The sequence below is a fragment of the Podarcis gaigeae genome (genome assembly GCF_964106915.1).
Source record: "Podarcis gaigeae genome assembly, chromosome: 3".
In the NCBI taxonomy this organism is placed as follows: Eukaryota; Metazoa; Chordata; class Lepidosauria; order Squamata; family Lacertidae; genus Podarcis; species Podarcis gaigeae.
This window is the reverse complement of record NC_139680.1, coordinates 118,059,168-118,081,651: the sequence shown is the minus strand read 5'-3', so window position 1 is coordinate 118,081,651 and position 22,484 is coordinate 118,059,168. Positions and strand designations below refer to the sequence as shown.

The 22,484-nt window shown below is 47.1% G+C and overlaps 1 protein-coding gene and 1 long non-coding RNA gene across 3 annotated transcripts in view; one reads left to right on the top strand and one right to left on the bottom strand.

The window, feature by feature from the left end:
• The window catches only part of LOC310842216, a 554,664-nt gene that overhangs the window by 326,377 nt on the left and 205,803 nt on the right, over nucleotides 1–22,484 (top strand). The window lies entirely within an intron of this gene.
• Nucleotides 1–22,484, bottom strand: part of KIF13B (kinesin family member 13B) — a 175,057-nt gene that overhangs the window by 17,600 nt on the left and 134,973 nt on the right. The window contains exons 32-38 of one of the 2 annotated variants that reach the window (XM_083732987.1): nucleotides 18,937–19,029; nucleotides 17,998–18,150; nucleotides 16,755–16,832; nucleotides 15,998–16,051; nucleotides 13,980–14,000; nucleotides 7,128–7,233; nucleotides 5,244–5,377 (exon numbers count right to left, since the gene is read on the bottom strand). In XM_083732987.1, coding sequence (XP_083589113.1) covers nucleotides 5,244–5,377; nucleotides 7,128–7,233; nucleotides 13,980–14,000; nucleotides 15,998–16,051; nucleotides 16,755–16,832; nucleotides 17,998–18,150; nucleotides 18,937–19,029 — 639 coding nt within the window. The remainder of the gene's footprint in view (nucleotides 1–5,243; nucleotides 5,378–7,127; nucleotides 7,234–13,979; nucleotides 14,001–15,997; nucleotides 16,052–16,754; nucleotides 16,833–17,997; nucleotides 18,151–18,936; nucleotides 19,030–22,484) is intronic. The other variant, XM_083732988.1, reaches the window with a different exon arrangement.

The window sequence follows — 22,484 nt, the reverse complement described above, 5'->3', positions numbered from 1 at the left end:
ATTATGAATGGTGAATCATAGAGCTGCAGAGCTGATTATTTTTAAAAAGAAACTGCCCCCAGCAAGCCAATTCTATGATTCTAGCTCCTGTGGTCCCCCAAAAGGTTTTGTTCAATGGGTAGACATCGGAGCACAGGGGCCGACAGAGGCCGGGTGGAGATGGCTGGCAGAAGCAGCATGGGAGAAGTCAACCGCAGGTGCAGAGAGACGCTGGTGTGTTTGGAAGCCCGACCGTGACAACAAAGAGGTCGCCATGCGCAAAGGCACTTTATGCAAAGCAGCGCTAAGAGTGAGCTGAAAATATATTTTTTTGGAGCAGTAGTTTGGGAGGATTCCCCCCACTATATTATTGAACTTCTGCATTATTCTGAAATTGGGGGTAGCTATCTAGATCCCTTATAGGGACGCAGGTGGCACTGTGGTCTCAACCACTGAGCCTTTTGGGCTTGCTGATCAGAAGGTCGGCGGTTCGAATCCCTGCAACGGGGTGAGCTCCCGTTGCTCTGTCCCAGCTCCTGCCAACCTAGCAGTTCGAAAGCATGCCAGTGGTTTATATTGGACTGTTAAAATGGAAAACTTAATAAATATCATCATTATTTTTAAAAAGAAATATTTTGGACAAACAAACAAATAAATAAATTCCTGCATTGCTGGAGGCAGGGGGCATGGACTGCACAACCCCTGGGGTGCCTTCCAACTCTACAATTCTTTAAGTCTATGATATGCAAACTAGAATTTAGCTGATTTCTGTTTTGTCAATACAAAATCTACTCTGAATTATAAGCTGGGCTAGAGTTTCCTCCATGTAAATGGAGAGCCTTTTGTCTCTTCGATTCATAGAATCATAGAGTTGGAAGAGACCACAAGGGCCATCGAGTCCAACCCCCTGCCAAGCAGGAAACACCATCAGAGCACTCCTGGTTGTCAAGCCTCTGCTTAAAGACCTCCAAAGAAGGAGACTCCACCACACTCCTTGGCAGCAAATTCCACTGTCGAACAGCTCTTACTGTCAGGAAGTTCTTCCTAATGTTTAGGTGGAATCTTCTTTCTTGTAGTTTGGATCCATTGCTCCGTGTCCGCTTCTCTGGAGCAGCAGAAAACAACATTTCTCCCTCCTCTCCCTCCCTCTCCCTCCTCTTTTATATATTTGAACATGGCTATCATATCATGGGGACGCAGGTGGCACTGTGGGTTAAAGCCTCAGCGCCAAGGACTTGCCGATCGAAAGGTCGGCGGTTCGAATCCCTGCGGCGGGGTGCGCTCCCGCTGCTCGGTCCCAGCACCTGCCAACCTAGCAGTTTGAAAGCACCTCCGGGTGCAAGTAGATAAATAGGGACCGCTTACCAGCGGGAAGGTAAACGGCATTTCCGTGTGCGGCTCTGGCTCGCCAGAGCAGCGATGTCACGCTGGCCACGTGACCCGGAAGTGTCTCCGGACAGCGCTGGCCCCTGGCCTCTTGAGTGAGATGGGCGCACAACCCCAGAGTCTGTCAAGACTGGCCCGTACGGGCAGGGGTACCTTTACCTTTTTATCATATCATGACTTCCCTTTTTATCAGACTTCCCTTTTTATAGTTCTGTTTTTACTGTCTGCATAGCTGTTTATTTTTGCTAAATTTGTACCCTACCTTTTGGGATGCAAAGCAGTGCTTAGAGTGAGTTGAAGATATTTTTTTGGAGCAGCCATTTTGGGGGTGTTTCCCCCACAATATTCGTGAACTTCTGCTTTATTCTGATATTGGAGAAAGCTACCTAGATCCCTCGCTAAAGAACAAGAAGTACTGGAATGTGTAATAAAAACTGAGCTTTCAGTTGCTTATAAATAACCTGTTACGTGACCTGGAGGGCAGCCACAGAAAAACAAATAAATTTGAAATCTATTTCCCCCAACAGTTGTGGAGCTTCCAAGTTCTGAGTGTATCTACACGTTAAGATGTGTATATCTCCCCTATTTTATTTCCGTTTCATTTTATTACTGATACGAAACTATGTTATGCATACTTTGAAGTTCTGAATTTAATTCTGTGCTCTTTTGAGATGCTTTGCAGACTAACTCAATAAATTCTAGTCTAGTGCTAGATGCCCACTGATCGCTGGTTATTGTTTCCTGGAGGTTAACTCTAAGCTACCTCTTGACTCCCAGAAAGGAGCCACGTAATTAATGCCACAGACCCGGGCCGGGAACTGCGTCGAGTGTGCCTCTCCAGCCTCGTGAAATGGGTTATTGCGCATACTTAATATGCAACTCGAATAGCTGCTTTTTAAAGTTAACCTTTACAGATTTAATAGAATAAAAGATGATACTGAAATGCCGCTCTTTGGCGGCGATCTCCCGCCCGAGGCAAGAAACGCAGGGAATGAAATCCGGGGCTTTTTAGGCCCAGCCCCTCGCAGCCCCATCTGCTTGTGAGGCTTCAGCCTAGAGGCATGCCGAGATGAAAGGGGAACCGACATCGGCACCAGGGAAATGTCAAGCGAGCCACCGCAACTCCTTGGGAACTTGCTGGAGCATGTCGCAAACCGAAAACGGTGGGGTGTAATCCATTGGTGCAGTCAAATGGATGCCAGTGTGGTGTAGTGGTTAAGAGCGGTAGACTCATAATCTGGGGAACCGGGTTCGATTCCCTGCTCCTCCACATGCAGCTGCTGGGTGACCTTGGGCTAGTCCCACTTCTCTGAAGTCTCTCAGCTCCACTCATCTCACAGAGTGTTTGTTGTGGGGGAGGAAGGGAAAGGAGATTGTTAGCTGCTTTGAGGCTCCTTAGGGTAGTGATAAAGCGAGATATCAAATCCAAACTCTTCTTCTTCTCTTCTTCAAATGCAACATTCCCTGCTTCCCTAGAGGGGACATCCAGTTGGCGTAACTTCCTGTTCCACTGGTCTGGAGCTTCAGAATGTGGCAGCTAGACTGGTGACTGGGAGCGGCCGCCGAGACCACATAACACCAGTCTTGAAAGACCTACATTGGCTCCCAGTACGTTTCCGAGCACAATTAAAGTGTTGATGCTGACTCTCAAAGCCCTAAATGGCCTCGGTCCAGTATAACTGAAGGAGCATCTCCACCCCCATCGTTCTGCCCGGACGCTGCGGTCCAGCGCCGAGGGCCTTCTGGCGGTTCCTTCACTGTGAGAAGCCAAGTTACAGGGAAGCAGGCAGAGGTCCTTCTTGGTGGTGGCACCCACCCTGTGGAACGCCCTCCCACCAGATATCAAAGAGAAGAACAACTACCAGATTTTTAGAAGACATCTGAAGACAGCCTTGTTTAGGGAAGCTTTTAATGTTTAACAGACTACTGTATTTTAATACTTTGTTGGGAGCCGCCCAGAGTGACTGGGGAAACCCAGCCAGATGGGCGGGATATAAATAATAAATTCTATTCTATTCTATTCTCCCTGCATGTGACTTGGGAGATGAGGTGGCTCTGGCTGACCCAATAAAAGAGCCATTTTCCCAGTCCAGTTCGTCCTGACACTGCTGTTGTCTTGCTCTGTCTTTTGCAGCCAACCTGCTCTCCTGCAGCCATTTTGAACTCTAAATGTAATTTTTATGTCTGCTGGATCTCAGCCAGCAGCACACGAGTTCAGACTCCATATGAGATTAACTCAAGAGTTTCTTTGTGCAACTATTTAGGAAAGCCTGCCTTTTTGGAATCAAATCGTGAGCTGAAATGTGAGTAAACTTTTTGTTACTTTACTCAGACAAACACTTGTGTCTTTATTCTTTTAAGAGGGATCGAAGGACACCAGGAATAATATTAACTAAGAGATTCAAACGAATCTACAAACTAGTTTCCAGCCATATTGAGCAGAATCTGCTCTGCTGCATCAGTTAGGGAAGGATAATACTTATTCAATATATCCTTTCCTACTATATTTAACATTCCCGCAAAAACAGCATACCAAGTAAAAAGGGGGACATAAAATAGCCCAGAAACAGTGATTGCCAGACACTGACCCAAACACAACCTTTCAGCTTGAGTCACTAAACACTCAATGCCGTTATGACTTTCAATCAATATGCATTTATTACGGAAGAGTGGCAATATTTTAGTTTTCCTTTCAATAGCCCTGCAACCCACTTCGTGAGCTCCTCTGAGCTTGTCAGTAACCTGCCTCGCAATGGCACTATGTCGAACTTGTCATGTATGTTACGAGGTTACGCAACTTGTGTCGTTAATATGCACAACAACGGGCGGCTTTGCACATTCGCCAGCTGATCTTTTTATAGAGAGGGAAAATGTGCACTTTTCCAAGTCGTAATAACAATAATATTCGTTGTTGTTTCGTTATTCGTATGCTGCCCATCTGACTGGATTTCCCCAGCCATTCTGGGCGGCTTCGAGCAAAAGTCATTCTGGACTCACAGCTGTCCATGGAGGCACAGGTCAAATCCGTGTCCAGGGCAGCTGTTTACCAGCTCCATCAGGTACGCAGGCTGAGACCCTACCTGCCCGCAGACTGTCTTGCCAAAGTGGTGCATGCTCTGGTTATCTCCCGCTTGGACTACTGCAATGCACTCCACGTGGGGCTACCTTTGAAGGTGACCCAGAAACTACAACTAATCCAGAACGCGGCAGCTAGACTGGTGGCTGGGAGCGGCCGCCGAGACCACATAACACCGGTCTTGAAAGACCTACATTGGCTCCCAGTACGTTTCTGAGCACAATTCAAAGTGTTGGTGCTGACCTTGAAAGCCCTAAACTGCCTCGGTCCAGTATATCTGAAGGAGCGTCTGCACCCCCATCATTCTACCCGGACACTGAGGGCCTTCTGGCGGTTCCCTCACTGTGAGAAGCCAAGTTACAGGGAAGCAGGCAGAGGGCCTTCTCGGTGGTGGCGCCCTCTCTGTGGAACGTCCTCCCACCAGATGTCAAAGAGAACAACAACTACCAGACTTTTAGAAGACATCTGAACGCAGCCCTGTTTAGGGAAGCTTTTAATGTTTGATGTATTATAGTATTTTAAAAAAAAATTGGAAGCTGCCCAGAGTGGCTAGGGAAGCCCAGCCAGATGGGCGGGGTATAAATAATAAATTATTAATATTATTATTATAAATATAAAAACGCAACAAAACCAAATACGTAATCTCCATTGGGTGATTACCCATAATAGCTGGAGGATGCAGAAAATGGGAGTCCTGATAGGCACATTCCCCCAAAGCCTCTTGGAGATTATGTGTATTGACCAGAAATTCTGCATAATTCCCTTTTTCCTCCTTTCCCCATATATCATGCGCTTATTATACCTGCTGCGCCAAGGGAGACAGCTGGCGGCCCTTCTTCTCATCCCGTACAGGAAACAAGGATTTAAGCAGCTTTGGCATCTGAGGCACGAAGGACTTCACAGGATTCAAGTAGGATGCAGCCAGGCTACCAAGTCCTAGGGACAACAACGACAACAATCAGTTCAAAACTCTGCCATCTCTTTGCCTACTGAACGCCCACAGCGCTATGAAAAACCCACCCTGAACCACTTCCAAGCCTTTGGGCTGCTTTGGTTGAAGCCAGGAGTCCTGAGATACAAGAAGAGGTTTTGTCATGCAATGCACAGTTAGACTGTGGAACTCCCTGCCACAGGGACGGCCACCAACTTGGGTGGCTTTAAAAGATGGTTAGAGAAATCCACGGAGTAGGAGAGGGGTTTCCGTGGCTACCAGCCCTGACGGATAGACTCTGCCTCCAGTGTCTGAGACAGCAATGCTTCTGTATATAATTTCTATTAAAGTTTCTGTTTTGGAATTTAAAATACTCATTTTTATGTCCTTAAGATATCAATGACTTCCCTTCTTCTCTTTCCATGGTTCATTTTACATACAGTGATATGTACTTAATTAAGTACTTAATTCGTTCCGGAGGTCTGTTCTTAACCTGAAACTGTTCTTAACCTGAATCACCACTTTAGCTAATGGGGCCTCCCGCTGCTGCCGTGCTGCAGGAGCACGATTTCTGTTCTCATCCTGAAGCAAAGTTCTTAACCTGAAGCACTATTTCTGGTTTAGCGGAGTCTGTAACCTGAAGCATATGTAACCTGAAGCGTATGTAACCTGAGGTACCACTGTATCATAAATCCCTGAATATTTTACAAAAAACTATACCATTTAGTATTTCGTTATTATACCCATCAAAACTTATTTACACTGTTGAATTTATCCTAATTCTGCCAGCGTTTTCAGCTGTACACAATTATTCCCCATATATTCAAAAAACGTTTTCCAATCTTCTCTAAATGTATGTTCTTCTTGTTCTCTTGTTCTATATGTTAAGTCTGCTAGTTGTGCATATTCTGTCAACTTAAGTTGCCATTCTTCTATAGTTGGGACCTCACTCATTTTCTATTTTGGGGCTAACAAAACACGGACTGCAGTGGTGCCATACAGTAGTGGCTCCCAGTACGTTTCCGAGCACAATTCAAAGTGTTGGTGCTGACCTTTAAAGCCCTCAACGGCCTCAGCCCAGTAGACCTGAAGGAGCGTCTCCACCCCCATCGTTCATCCTGAACATTGAACTCTAGCTCCGAGGGCCTTCTGGCAGTTCCCTCACTGCAAGAAGCCAAGTTACAGGGAACCAGGCAGAGGGTCTTCTCGGTGGTGGCACCCACCCTGTGGAACGCCCTCCCACCAGATGTTAAAGAGAACAACTGCCAGACTTTTAGAAGACATCTGAAGGCAGCCCTGTTTAGGGAAGCTTTTAATGTTTAATAGACTATTGTATTTTAATATTCTGTTGGAAGCTGCTCAGAGTGGCTGGGGAAGCCCAGCCAGATGGGCGGGGTAAAAATAAATTATTATTATTATTATTATTATTATTATTATTATTATTATTATTAACCCTTTTTGGGAATTTCAGCCTGAATTATCCTCAACAGAAAGGACTCTGGGTTTTTGGGGAAAGTACTTTCAAACATTTTTTTCAATTCATTATGGATCGTTTCCCAATAATCTTTTACCCTTTTACAAGTCCACCCCATATGAAAGAACGTTCCCTCCGCCTCTTTGCATCTCTAGCACTTATCCGATTCAGTCTTATACATCTTAGGAAGCCTAAGTACTTCTTAAGAAGTAGCCTAGCTCTCTGCTCTCTGCTCTACCCTGGCTAACCACAAGGGCTTCTTTCGCTGGTTATGTTCTTACCTGGGTCTGCAGAACCGTTCTGCTGCGGAGAGTCCGAGAGGCTAGACCTGGACCTGTTCGAATGCACTGAGTTTTGTGATACGTCTTGCTGGCTTTCCCAACGACTCTAAAAACAATTCAGAAAGGGGGGGGGGGGAGAGAGAGAGAAACCAAGAGAGATGAAACCGGAAGTCCCAACGCTCAGGAAATACTTGGCCAAAGTTTCCTGCAGAAAATGTCGTAAGCAAAAAAAAAAAAAAGAAGAGCAGCAAGAACAGGAATCCTTGTCCCAAAGAACAATTCAATTCAAAGCGCTGTTTTTGACCTATAAAGCCTTAAACGACTCAGGACCGCGATACCTCAGGACCGCTTCTTTCCATATGTACCCTGAGATCATCAACCGAAGTGTTTTTTCGTGTGTCTCCTCCGTAAGAGGTCCGGAGGGTGGCAACACGAGAACAGGGCCTTTTCTGCAGTGGCCCCCATTTGGGAAATGTTCTCCCCAGGGAGACTCGCCTGGTACCTCTGTTGCATTTCTTTAGGCACCAGGCAAAAGCAGTCCTCTTCTTCCAGGCATTTGGCTAATTAAACAACCTATGGCCTTTGAAACAGGGTGTGGGGGGGCGTGGCATTGTTACGTATTTTTGTGTTTTTATATTGCAAAGAGTCTTGTGCTCCTCAGATGAAGGGTGGTAGGATAATTTAATAATGTACAAACAATGCTCTGCTGAGATTTCTAAACTGCCCTCTGCAATCTGGTGCCTTTCAGAAGTTTCAGAATACAATTCCCCTTTACAGTTGTAGCTTGGTTTTCGAACAGAATGCGTTCCGGAAGTCCATTCGAAAACCAAGGCGCGGCTTCCCATTGGCTGCAGGAGCATGCTGCAGCCAATCGGAAGCCGCAGAAGCTGCGCCGGATGTTCAGCTCCTGAAAACCGTTCGAAAACCGGAACACTCACTTCTGGTTTTTGATCATTCAGGAGCCGAAACATATGAGTTTCAAAGCGTTGAGCAACCAAGGTACGACTATATTATGTTTTTAGATATCCTGCTAGATATTTGGGGCATTATTATTATTATTATTATTATTATTATTATTATTATTATTATCATCAGACTCAGTCAGCACAGCCCCTTGGGTAGGGGCTGAAGGGAGCTGTGGTCAAAAAACACCCGGAGGGCACAAGGTTAAAGAAGACTGTCCTAAACTGGCCAAAGAGTGATCAGATGGATTTAACGCTATCAGTCCGCCCCAAAAATATTCCGATCGCTTTGTCCCACAAGCGGCAGCTGCAGTGGTGATGCTTCTCTTCGGATAACGCAGAACCGCAACGCAGTTGTAGAGTTTACTGCTCTTTGAATAAACCTGGCCTAGCCTTCTGCAACCTAGTTAGGAAATTAAGACAGGTTTAAGGAGCCTCCAGCCTTTCGTCCAATGTGTGACCTGCTGTAATCAGAAGATTACGGCAATTGAGAACGTTTTGCCCACGACGCCGTTGGAGGTTGCGCCTATCATCTACAGTTACCCCGCAATTTGTGATTTTTTGCAAAGCTGTAATTTTATCATATGCCTGTTGTCTTTGTCCATGGAGTTTTCTTGACAGGGATACTGTAGTGGCTTCCCGGTTCCTCCTCCAGGTGGATCACATTTGGTCAAAGCTCTCCACTATGACCTGTCTATCTTGGGTGCCCTGCTCAGCATAGTTCATAGCTTCTCTGAGTTATTCAAGCCCCTTTGCCACGGCAAGGCAATGATCCATGAAGGGATCCCTTTGCTACGGCAAGGCAGTGATCCATTGAAGACAAAGTGCCTGGCGTGCTCTGGTCCATGGGGTCACGAAGAGTCGGACACGACTAAACAACAACAATTTTATCATCTGCGATTAGAAGCCCGGGCTGGTGGGGACAGAATGCACAGAAAGAGCCAGATGTTTCGGACGACAACTCCCATCCCTTCGTGGTACGGATCCGTAACGTTGAAAGTGAGAGATCAGCGTTGAAGACCTTCTTACAAGCTCAGGCTGAATCACACCCACAGACCTATCGCTCCCCTGATGCAGTTTCAGGCAGAGAGAGAGAGAGAGAGAATGATCACGCTCATCACTTCAGCCTCCCGAAAAGGATCGTAATAATAGAGAAAGACAAGAACGGACTTATTCATTATTTGTCTGGCGAAAGCTCTGCCAAATGACTGGCCACAGAGGTCAGACTTCATTAAGCTAATTCTCAGCAGCCACTTTTAAGAACATCTTGCTCTCCCCTTGCCCTTGAAAGGTCGATGCACAAATGCCTCAGCGGCTTCTGCACGATCTTTCGCCTGCCTGCCCCTCTCCACGCACCTGTTTTGCAGATGATCCCAGGGAAAAACTGCGGGGAGATCTCGGCCCACCGCTGTCATCTTAAAAGCAAAGAGTTGCTGCAGCGGGGCTGGATGGATCTTGGGTCTGATCCCGCAAGGGTCTTTCATCCGCAAGGTGAAAGAAAGTGAACCCAAGCCCAAAGGGGGGAACTCCAGGTTTGCCCAGGGACATCATCAAGGTCAGGGGTCAGCAAACTTTTTCAGCAGGGGGCCAGCCCACTATCCCTCAGATCTTGTGGGGGGCCGGACTATATTTTGAAAAAAATATATAAACGAATTCCTGTTGTTTAGTCTTTTAGTCGTGTCCGACTCTTCGTGACCCCATGGACCAGAGCACACCAGGTACTCCTGTCTTCCACTGCCTCCCGCAGTTTGGTCAAACTCATGCTGGTAGCTTCGAGAACACTGTCCCACCATCTCGTCCTCTGTTGTCCCCTTCTCCTTGTGATCTTTCCCAACATCAGGGTCTTTTCCAGGGAGACTTCTCTTCTCATGAGGTGGCCAAAGTCTTGGAGCCTCAGCTTCAGGATCTGTCCTTCCAGTGAGCACTCAGGGCTGATTTCCTTCAGAATGGATAGGTTTGATCTTCTTGTACTCCATGGGACTCTCAAGAGTCTCCTCCAGCACCAGAATTCAAAAGCATCCATTCTCTGGCGATCAGCCTTCTTTATGGTCCAGCTCTCACTTCCATACATCACTACTGGGAAAACCATAGCTTTAACTATACAGACCTTTGTCGGCAAGGTGATGTCTCTGCTTTCTAAGATGCTGTCTAGGTTTGTCATTGCTTTTCTCCCAAGGAGCAGTCGTCTTTTAATTTCGTGACTGCTGTCACCATCTGCAGTGATCATGGAGCCCAAGAAAGTAAAATCTCTCACTGCCTCCATTTCTTCCCCTTCTATTTGCCAGGAGGTGATGGGCCCAGTGGCCATGATCTTCGTTTTTTTGATGTTGAGCTTCAGACCATATTTTGCGCTCTCCTCTTTCACCCTCATGAAAAGGTTCTTTAATTCCTCCTCACTTTCTGCCATCAAGGTTGTGTCATCTGCATATCTGAGGTTGTTGATATTTCTTCTGGCAATCTTAATTCCGGCTTGGGATTCATCCAGCCCAGCCTTTCGCATGATGAATTCGAACCAATTCCTATGCCCCACAAATAACCCAGAGATGCATTTTAAATAAAAGCACACATTCTACTCATGTAAAAATATGATGATTCCCGGACTGTCCGCGGGCCGGATTTAGAAGGCGATTGGACCAGATCCTGCCCCCAGGCCTTAGTTTGCCTACCCATTATCAAGGTGCTTCTTTTAACAGAAACCTCACTGAAGTGTTCCATTTTGAAAAAACAAATAATGCTGGACCAGTCGCTAAGAATATTTCGTCATTTCGTCAGCCAGAGGCTTGGGTATCAGAAAAAAACAACTCACAAAGCTGATACCACTGATTCCACATTTGGAAAAAACCACACTCAATTTCTTGCTCTATTTGATAAATTCACACCGTGAATGATTCCTCTCCTCTCCACCCCGTCCAACACAGATACAAAAATATCTGAGCCCAGGTTTTGCCAGCCTAGAAAGTTTCAGACTGCAACTCCCATCAGCTCCAGCAAATGCAGCCACGCTGGCTGGTGTGGTCATGGGAGTTGTAGTCCAAAAAACAGCAGGTTGGGGAGAGCTGTCTATAAGTCCTTCCTTCTGCTTCTCATGGCAGCCAGCGAGGTAGGGAAATTAATCTGGATGTTTATCTGGTGCTTCTGCTGACAAACAACTTAATGAATAATTCTCCCCACTTTTCCACGGACGGCTCTTTCAGCATCGTAGGCATAACAGGGCTGAAAACCAGTGTGAGTGCACAAGACCCCGAACAATGACTGACCCCGCTGTGCCCGCAAACAGCCAAATATTAAGCACCCAGGTTGGATAAAAAATCAATGACTTTTTTATTTTTTAAAAAATCAATTTTTTAAAAAATAAAAAAATATATATTTAAATCGGATTTTTAAAATAAAAAGCTTTTGGAGGAAAAATCTTTCTAAAGATAGTTTTCTATTTAAGTTACATAATAACCCAAAGGCTATTCATCAGGAAATAAGGATTTGTTTTAAGTTTTTCATGTGTGCTAAAACTCAGTCTAAGATATATATATATATATTTTAAAAAAACATTTAACCACATCAGTTAACAAACATGGATACATATGATATAATGCTATTGTTTTAGTTAAATAAATTATTTAAATTGCTATTAAGGAAATGACTATTTTTTTTCCTTCCAATAAAGTACAGCAGAAAAGTTGTCCAAATATAAACAATGATTTCATAATTATCTGTCTATGCATTTCTAATAGTATAACCAAATCAGTAATTTTTGATATAACTGTAAAAACTACTCTGCAAATTTATTATTCCAAAAATGAAACCTTCATCTGGTTGTAAATATTAAGATTATACCAGCAAGAATGAGTCTTTTTTTTAAAAAAAAAAATGATTTAAATCAAATCTTACTGACTAGTGATTTAAATCAAATCCATCCTGTAAGCTCCAAACACGGGCAGTGAATTATCAGGGGCTTGATGAGCCTTCTGTTTTTACTGCCAGCTTAGTAAGGTAAAGGTAAAGGGACCCCTGACCATTAGGTCCAGTCGTGGCTGACTCTGGGGTTGCGGCGCTCATCTCGCTTTACTGGCCGAGGTACCCGGCGTACAGCTTCTGGGTCATGTGGCCAGCAAGACTAAACCGCTTCTGGCGAACCAGAGCAGCGCACGGAAACGCTGTTTACCTTCCCGCCGGAGTGGTGCCTATTTATCTACTTGCACTGGCGTGCTTTCGAATGGCTAGGTTGGCAGGAGCAGGGACCGAGCAACGGGAGCTCACCCCGTTGCGGGGATTCGAACCGCCAACCTTCTGATTGGTAAGTCCTAGGCTCTGTGGTTTAACCTACAGTGCTACCCACGTCCCTACTGCCAGCTTAGGAATGCAAAAAACCAACTTGCATGTGTGAGTCAAGCACTGTTAGGCCACAGATCACACGACCTGATCGCCACTAAACCAAGCAAGGCGTCAGCTCACACTGCAGACATCTGTGCACAACCGAATCATGTCCAGGTACCATCAAGAACCACTCCCACATTTCATTCTAAATTTGCAGAACAGCAAGGACGTTCCATATAGCTTATGCTGAGTCTGGGATTTTGGCGTGGGGGGGGGGGGGTCTGGGACACCAAAAAAGGAGAATTTTGTGACTGTGGTCAGCAGGGGCCTCTGCAGCGCTTGGCATGGGTGGGTGGCCGTGTCATGAGCCTGCTTTGGGGGTGCAGCCAAATCTACAACCTAACCGACACTTACTGTGCCCGCTGCAGAGTCGACTGGGCAGTGGTCACTTGGCGATGGGCCAAATTGCAAGACATGCTGAAGGAACCGTTAACTACTGAATGCTATACAAATTCATCCGCCCCATAGTGGAACCTCACCAGTTTGGTCACGAAGCCTGGCCTAGTGCTCACTGTTTTAACAATTCCAGCCTAGCTTTACTTACTAAATTCAGGGTGGATAAAAGATTCAGAACGGACATTGGATTCAGGACAAACCAAAAGTAACGTTAGATAAATTCACTGGATATGATAGCGAAACAAAACCTCCATGTTCTGTGGCAGTATAGCACCGAATACGAGGTGCCTGGGTGCAAACGAAGTTTTGGGTTTCGCCTTCATGTCCTGCCTGTTGACTTCCCAGAAGGGTCCCGCTGTTCACTGTTGGGACAAGATTCTGATCTCCCTGTGCAGTCCAACACACTTGATCTATGCGCTATGTTTATGCTTATACAGTGGTACCTTGGGATGTGAACGGGATCTGTTCCGGAGCCCTGTTCGCATCCTGAACTCAACGTAAGATGTGACGGTGCGTCGGCGCGGGCCGCGTTTTTCCGCTTCCGTGCATGTGCGTGACATAATTTTTAGCGTCTGTGCATGCGCGAGCGGCGAAACCCGGAAGTAACGCACTCTGGTACTTCCGGGTAGCTGTGGAGCGCAACTCGAACGTGCTCAACCCAAAGCACATTCAACCTGAGGTATGACTTTAATTCCATTGGCTCGTGTGCATCTATTGCTAGCCATTTCTATTCCCACGGGCTTTTTGTCAGCACTGTAGGGTCTTTGGGGCAGATATCCAATGTATCTGGGGCTTATTTTGTGGTCTAAAGTTCTCTGCAAATTGATGGCACTGTACAAGAGATAGGGTATCAGAAGCAAGACTTATTTGACTAGTCGGATAAAGTCATCAGGCTCACAGCTCATTGAGCAATGCACGTTCCACACTAACATGCCGACTGCCACCTTCCAAAGAGCTATGCCTCCTCCCAGGTTAACGAAGCACAGGGCGAAAACAAAGAACGACAACAGAATTTCCAAAGCAGGTTTTTAAGGGTTAGTGAGCAAGGAGGTTCACGGGAAAACACTCCAGAATGGGATAACAGATTTATCCGTTCATTAGGTGAACCTAATGAATTAGTTACCTCTGCCTTGACCTTTGGATACTGACACATGCAATGAGGGGTGGATACCGGAAGGGTTAAGAAACAAAAACATAAGAGAAAGAAAGAGAGAACAATGAAAATCCGGATTACGAATGATTCGGCACACCCCGCCCTCCCCACCCCAGCGCAAATTAAAAGCCCCCTTAGCTTGGTCAAAGGCAACATGCCTTCACGGGTCGTTTTTGCAGAAGCTCCAGAATCCGACAGAAATATTGGGAAATGCAGAAGCCGCCCCCCCCCCCAAGGAGCCACGGATTTCCTCCAATGCTTTTCCAGCGGAAGTTACAGCTCTTACAGAGACAAACCCTGAGGCTTAGCCCAGCAGAAGTGAAGCACTCAAGTCCTGTTGATTTCCAAGCAGGGAAATCGAGGAAGCACCCAACTCGCTCTCACCGAAAACAACAGGACTGAGAACATGCTTAGCTATGGATGGAGCAAGTTGTCTTTCACTGAGTCAGAGCCACCGGTCTACCTAGCTCAGCGCTGTCTGCAATGACTGCCAACATCTCCCCGGGGATTCGGGTAGAGTTCCTTCCCAGCCTGTCTTGGAGATGCCTGGGATGGCACCATCTACGGTCCTCCCCCAGTTTGCACTTAACGGACACAAGTGCTAAAAGCGCGAGGGCATTTCACAACCCGAAAAATGGCTGGGAAGAAGATTCCTCCGCTGAATCTTCAGCCAAGGCTGAACGGAAGCTACGTCCTAGCATCCCGTTCCGTTACAAGGGGAAGGCGAAGAAGCAGCAGATCATCTTGCCTTGCATGCAGAATCTCCCTGGTGTCAGCTTGCATTTCTTGGTGCAGAAAAGTATTGATCTGATGTGTAGAGCCAATGCGAAAGACCTACATTGGCTCCCAGTACGTTTCCAGGCACCATTCAAAGTGTTGGTGCTGACCTTGATAGCCCTAAATGGTCTCGGCCCAGTATAACTGAAGGAGCGTCTCCACCTCCATCGTTCAGCCCGGACACTGAGATCCAGCTCTGAGAGCCTTCTGGCAGTTCCCTCCCTGAGAGAAGTGAAGTTACAGGGAACCAGGCAGAGAGCCTTCTCGGTGGTGGCACCCGCCCTGTGGAACGCCCTCCCATCAGATGTCAAGGAAATAAAGAACTATCTGACTTTTAGAAGACATCTGAAGGCAGCCCTGTTTAGGGAAGCTTTTAATGTTTGATGAATTACTGTATTTTAATATTTTGTTGGAAGCTGCCCAGAGTGGCTGGGGAAACCCAGCCCGATGGGCGGGGTATAAATAAATTATGATGAAGATGATGATGATGATGTTTTGCCTTTTCCAAGGCTGTCTGTTCTATTGTTATTTTAAGGGGGGGATACCAGGAGAATCCAGTCTGCCTTAGAGCATCTCGGATAACTTTAAAGGCTAAAACTAGCCTATCTAAGCTTCCCTTTTAAGCTCCAAAGAAGAAGAGTTTGGATTTGATATCCGGCTTTATCACTACCCGAAGGAGTCTCAAAGCGGCTAACATTCTCCTTTCCCTTCCTCCCCCCCAACAAACACTCTGTGAGGCGAGTGGGGCTGAGAGACTTCAGAGAAGTGTGACTGGCCCAAGGTCACCCAGCAGCTGCATGTGGAGGAGAGGGGAAGCGAACCTGGTTCACCAGATTACGAGTCCACCACTCTTAACCACTACACCACACTGGCTCTTTACACCACACAAGGCGTGGCACTGAACTCACAAACGTGAGGAAGGAAGGATAAGATCTGATAAATAGAGCCTCTCCCAGTATCTATTCACATCCTAACATGCAGTTCAATTCAATCCCTGGCTTCTCCAGGCAAGGCTGGGCGACTTCCTTGTCTGAAGTCCTGCAAAACTGCTGTCTGCCAGTGAAGACAATACTGAACTAAGTAGACCAATGGCTGGGATCAGCGTAACACAGCTGTCTATGCTCCTAACAGGGCATGCTAGGGTGTGCTCTCTCATAAACGTTTTTAAAAACAAAACAAAAGAACCCTGCTAAGCAATTGAGAAATCTTACTTTGTAAGTTGCAAGGCTGTACGGCGGGTTTAAATCCTGGCGGCTTCCAGAGAGCTGGAAGAGTGAAAAGGAAGAGGGGACTTTAGAAAATAAAAAGAAAAAAAACCCTTTGCAAACTTTTTTTGTGCGTGTGGCAAAAGTTAACAGCTAAAATAGGAGAACCTAATGATGAATGTTTTGTGGATTATTTAAAGAAATATTAAAGAAATAATATTTAAAGAAATATTATATTTAAAGAAATATTATTTAAAGAAATATTTAAAGAAATAATGTTAAAGAAATATTATTATATGATGAACACGTGAGCAGGATTTGAAGTACGGGCAGCAGAAGGGGTTAAAGATTATAGTAGCTTTGTTAAGGTTTAAGAGACTGAAAACAGCGTGGAAACAGAAGCAGCATGGAAAAGAGGGGGGAGTCGGGGGAAATGTTTTTATTATGTATTGAGATGTATGTGTGAAATTTTGGAAAACTTGATTTTAAAACTTCAGGAAAAGGTATGAGAAAAGAGGTGAGCTGAGCTCCCACATGGATTTTGGAGCCCGGGCTTCTTGGCTTGGCAGCAGAGGTGGGTGCCAGCCCTCACCTGAAGGACAGGTGTGCTTACACAGGTACTGAGACTGGTGGGGTGGTCCCCGTTCCCAAGCACATACTGTTCCCCAGCTGCAAGAAGAGGGGCCACATTTCTCTGCCACACAGCCGCCCACCGCTGCCAAGCATTTCCCGGGGCAGGAGAAACACAATTGTGGAGACTCACTCGGTTGACGTTGGGCGAGCTAAGGCTCTTTCGGTAGAGCTTTCCTTTGCCCGTCAGCTGTTCCTTCACCGCAACTTCCTGCAACAGAGAAATAATAATAAATAGTAATAATAGTAATAGTAATACAGTCATACCTCGTATTGTGTTTGCTTCGTGATACATTTTTTCAGGTTGTGTCCTGCGGCAACCCAGAAGTACTGGAAAGGGTTACTTCTGGGTTTTGCCGCTTGCGCATGTGCAGGCGCGCAAAATGACGTCATGCGCATGTGCAGACGCGGCAAATTGCAACCCGCGCACGCACAGGTTGTGTTCTGCTCATGTTGCGAATGGGACTCCAGAACGGATCCCGTTTGCAACCAAAGGCACCAGTGTAATAATAATAATTTATTTATACCTCACTCACTCTGGGTGACTCCCAACGGAATATTAAAAACACAGCAAAACATCAAACGTTAAAAACTTCCCTAAACAGGGCTGCCTTCAGATGTCTTCTAAAAGTCAGATAGTTGCTTATTTCCTTGATATTTGAGGGGAGGTTGTTCAACAGGGCAGATGCCACTACTGAGAAGGCCCTCTGTCTGGTTCCCTGGAACCTCCCTTCTCGCAGGGAGGGAACCGCCAGAAGGCCCTTGGAGCTGGACCTCAGTGTCCGCATTGAGTGATGGGGTTGGTATACTGGGCCAAAGCCATTTAGGGCTTCAAAGGTTAGCACTGACACTTTGAATTGTGCCCGGAAACGTACTGGGAGCCAATGTAGGTCTTTTTTTGGACCAATGTAGGTCTTTCCGAAACAAGAGGAACAGTAAATACCTGAGCTGAACAAAAGGGACACCAACGCCTGTTCTTTGCTGACATGAGGACTACAAACGTAATATTCTCCCAAAAAATATTTATCCATTTATTTCATAAAAAGTTATCCATTTACAGTCATACCTCGGGTTACAGATGCTTCAGGTTGTGTTTTTTCGGGTTGAAACCCTGAAGTACCGGAAAGGGTTACTTCTGGGTTTTGGGGGTCGCGCATGTGCAGAAGCACTAAATCGCACTTTGCGCAGAAGCACTGAATCGCAACCCACGCCGCTTCAGGTTGTGAACGCTGCGGCTTGCGAACGTGCATCTCGCACGGATCAAGTTCGCAACCCGAGCATCCACTGTATTACAAATAGGAATCCAACGGGAAGAATTCCCCGTGTTCTGCGATTTTGCACAGAGGCCCCAACTCCACAGCCAACCAACGGCTCACCTGACGCAGCCGGTCCAAAGTAAGGATGTTCTCAACGGCCAGGACACTCCGAAGGTACTTCTCTATCCGGGCTTCTGAATCGGCTGATGCTGCGTTCTCAACGTTGGCAGCCATTCTCGCCAGGGCCTCCCTCTCCTCTGCCCCCTGGGCATCCTGGAAGGAAGACAAGGAGTTGGCAACATAATAATAAATAATAATAATAATTTATTTTTATTAATATTTTTACAAATTATTTCCAAAAATCATATAACATACTTTATCTTATACAATGCTTTGGACTTCCATCAACTGCACCTGAAGATTTTCCAGTCTTTATCATTTAACCTGCATTTCATTATTTTCAGTATTATATTTAATACTCCTTCACCGATAATTCTTATCATAGTTTTCTCTGCAATATTTCGCGTGGTCCTCCTAGTGCAATCCTACTAGTGTAATGTGCTGATTACATTTGCTTTTCAAATACCGTATTTTTCGCTCTATAAGACGCACCTTTTCCCTCCTAAAAAGTAAGGGGAAATGTGTGTGCGTCTTATAGAGCGAATGCAGGCTGCGCGGCTAAGCCAGAACAGGGAGAGGGAGCGCCGCGGAGCGCTCTGTCTCACTGTTCTAGCTTCTGGCTCAGCCGCGCAAAGCCTCCGCTGGGCAGCGGGATGAAGGCACCCCACTGCCCTGCGGAGGCTTCACAGGCTGCCCTAGAAGCCAGAACAGGGAGAGGGAGCAGTGCGCAGCGCTCCGTCTCGCTGTTCTAGCTTTTGGAACATGTGCAGAAGCGCTAAATCGCGCTTTGCACATGAGTAGACGTGCCAAATTGCAACCCACGTGTGCACAGACACGGGTTGAACATGGATCACGTTCGCAACCTGAGTGTCCACTGTACAACTATATGACAGCAGTTGAGGGAAGAGGTTTGCTCTGTAAAAAAAATTATATATTCACCTCTGGGATATTTGAGACGATTTCAAAGGTGACTCCACAACCAGGAACGGAACTTCGGTAAGACATTCTTCTCAGGAAACTCTGAGCAAAACCCTGGGAGGGGGGAAAAGAGGAAAACTTGCAGCTTCAAATAAGTTGATGGCAAATACAAAGAGGACTCTTCCAATGGGAGGAAGCCAATAAGCACATTAGCAGCCGCTTAGCGCAAGAGAAGAACAAGCAGCTCCCATTCAGCTCGAAGGAAGACAAAATAGAGGCCTTTTGCAACCTGCAATTCCTGTTCCTGTTCCACCCAAAACAAACATATGCAGAAGTGTGATACCAGCCGGCTGAGAAAGGTTTTAGTTGATTTGCCACCTGCTTTTAAGCAATTATATTCAAATTGATCCGGACGCAGGTGGTGCTATGGGTTAAACCACAGAGCCTAGGACTTGCCGATCAGAAGGTCGGTGGTTCGAATCCCCGCGACGGGGTGAGCTCCCGTTGCTCGGTCCCTGCTCCTGCCCACCTAGCAGTTCAAAAGCATGTCAAAGTGCAATAAATAGGTACCACTCCGCCGGGAAGGTAAACGGCGTTTCCGTGCGCTGCTCTGGTTCGCCAGAAGCAGCTTAGTCATGCTGGCCACATGACCGGGAAGCTGTACGCCGGCTCCCTTGGCCAGTAAAGCGAGATGAGTGCCGCAACCCCAGAGTCAGTCACAACTAGACCTAATGGTCAGGGGTCTCTTTACCTTTACCTAAACCCATGGTAACCTTTTAGAACGTGCAAGTAATTGTATTTTGTAAATATAAAAACCAATGTCAGAGCTGCCCCAAGGTCCCAGCTCACAGAGGACCAACGCCAGGTCGTTGTTATATACAAAAGTCTTTATTGAAGTTCAGTCTCTATTTCAAAGCCGTGGCGCGCAGCTCTACGTCTTAAACCCTAGACCGCCGAAGCTCCGTCTGAATCTCCTCCCCTCTGACACCAGTTTAAGACTCTAGCCCTGCTCCACCTCTTCCTCTGCTCTCTCCTCCTCTGGGTCCTCCTGTCCGCTGGGGCATTCCCCTTTCTGGACTCTTCTGACGCTGAGTCCCCTGACTCCTCCCCCTGCCTCCGGCAGGCTTTAGGACCTGGTTCCCAATCCGGGTTCTCTGCTGTCCCGCGCGCCTGTACATTTGAACTTGGCGCTCGCGCCAACCCAGTGACCTTCCTCCTGACCGTTACACTGCTTCTGTCACTGCTTCCCTCTTCCGGGAGGCTAGCTGGACCTGACCTCCCCTCCGTTCCCTGACTCTCCGATGGAGGCGTGGTCAGCCCTGACTCATCTTCTCTCCCTGCTGGGGGAGACGCTGGCCCCGATACCTGGGACTCTTCCCCCCCACTACGCTCTGGTGGGGAAGTTGGTCCTGATCTCCAACTACTGCTCTGGGAGTCCCCGCTGGCCCCTTGCTTCTGGAGTGTCCCCCTTGGGACCCCCCTTGCCCTGGCCACCGACGCCCCCTTCTGTGAATATTCTGATTTGCTGGAGAGGCTCATGGAATCTCTCGGGCCACTGTCATCTTCTCCTACGCTGCCCTCAGATTCTTCCCCTTCGCTCTCCATTTCCTCTCTTCCCTGTGCCTCTGCTCCTGAGCCTCTGACAACCAAGAACTATTCTTAAAAGGAAAAGTCGCTTCTTCTTTGGGGGTAGAGGCAGCGGAGGGGGGAAAAACCCGAAGGGACCCCAGATGCCATCTAGTCCAAGCCCCTGGGATGCAGGTATCAAAGGAAAGCATGCATAGCTCTGCATTTGGTACCTCAGGTGGTGGAGGACATTCACACACTAAACTGTATGTTGGTTGTCCTGGTTTCTGGGGACCCCCAACCCCCAAATCTTTCTGGCAGGTGGAAGGATCTGTGGGACTGAGTGTGTCTGAGAGGCTCTGTGCCACATCGAAAACATGATTTGTAGTGGTTAGAGATGCTTAGATCCCCAGAAAGCAAGCATGTGAATCGACCTCGTTTTTTGCGCTAGCGCAAATGTTACGTTTAATATAATAATAATAAAATGTTATTTATATCCCGCCCTCCCCAGCCGAAGCTGGGCTCAGAGCGGCTAAGAACAATACGAGTAACACAGCATTCTAAAATCAACTCATTCTAAAATCAAGTCAAAATCAAATTAATGGCAACCGTTGGGCTAGAGTTCTGTGAGGATTACCAAAGGAGGGGGTCAGACTCTGCCTTGGCCAAAGGCCTGGTGGAACAGCTCTGTCTTGCAGGCCTTGCAGAAAGATGTCAAGTCCCGCAGGGCCCTAGTCTCTTGGGACAGAGCGTTCCACTAGGCCGGGGCCACAGCCGAAAAAGCTCTGGCTCTGGTTGAGGCCAGCCTAACCTCCCTGTGGCCCAGGACCTCCCAAGATGTTTTTGTTTGAAGACTGTAAGGTCCTTGGTGGGACAAACCAGGAGAGGCGGTCCCGTAGGTACGAGGGTCCTAGGCCGTAGATGACCGAATCTGGTCATCTGGTTTGCATAGATGACCGAGTCTGGATGTTGCCACCTGGGAGGGCAAGGCCGTCGGATCTAGTTCATACCTAGAACTAACTTAGTTGGTCTTTAAGGTGCTACTGGAAGGAATTTTTTTATTTTGTTTTGACTATGGCAGACCAACACGGCTACCTATCTGTAACTGGATCTGCCAGTGGCATCAGTGAAGGAGGAGGGTAACTTCCCCTCCTGCAAGGGGAAAATTGTGTGCTCCTGGCCACCAGCTCTGCTCCTAGTTCTAACCGGGGGGGGGGAGGTGTTTTTGGGGTGGTTACTGTTCTTTATAAGGGGCAAGTGAGCCAGAACCAACAATGATATCGGGGAGGAGTTGCTACTCTTCCAGAGTGTGCACAGAAGGAACTACATACAACTGCATCGTAAAAACAGCAACTGGAAGAACTTGTGCTTGTTTCCCCCTCTTCCCTCCTCTTCCCTTTTTCCTTGTGTGTCGTGTCTTTCCAGATCATGAGGCAGGGACTGTCTTCGAACTGATTTTAGTTAGCCTTTGGCCTCTTTGGGCGGGGTATAAACGCTGCAAATGAACAAATGAATTACAGAAAACCTAGGAAGGTGACGACTTAACCTGCAGAACCAGCGCAAGCCTCTATCTTTTTTCTCATGAGCTCAGAGTTATTTGTGCTTCGAATTGCAGACGAGTCTGGCCACCGAATCCTTGGCCACAGAGATCATTGCCAGCAATGATTTAAGACGGGGCAGAGCCATTGTTTATGCTGACAGGGTGCCTCTTGAGGTTAAAATCCCGACTCCTGAATTAATGCAGAGATGAGTCATCCCCATCTTGCTGCAAAACGACTGGGCGCATCGGAAGGTTATTGATACGCTTTTGAAATGCACATTTGGGCGGCACGTCGGTGGCGGCGCTGAATAGCTAAGAAGCCCAGTGAGCTCCACAGGCAGTGCAGGAAAGGAATTTGTGGAGGGTGTTGCCTGTGGCTGGGGTGTGGAAAACACAGAGAGGGTCACAGCTGAGGAGTGGAGGTCATGGTCTGCAAAGCAGAAGGTCCAGTGTCTGGTCCTCA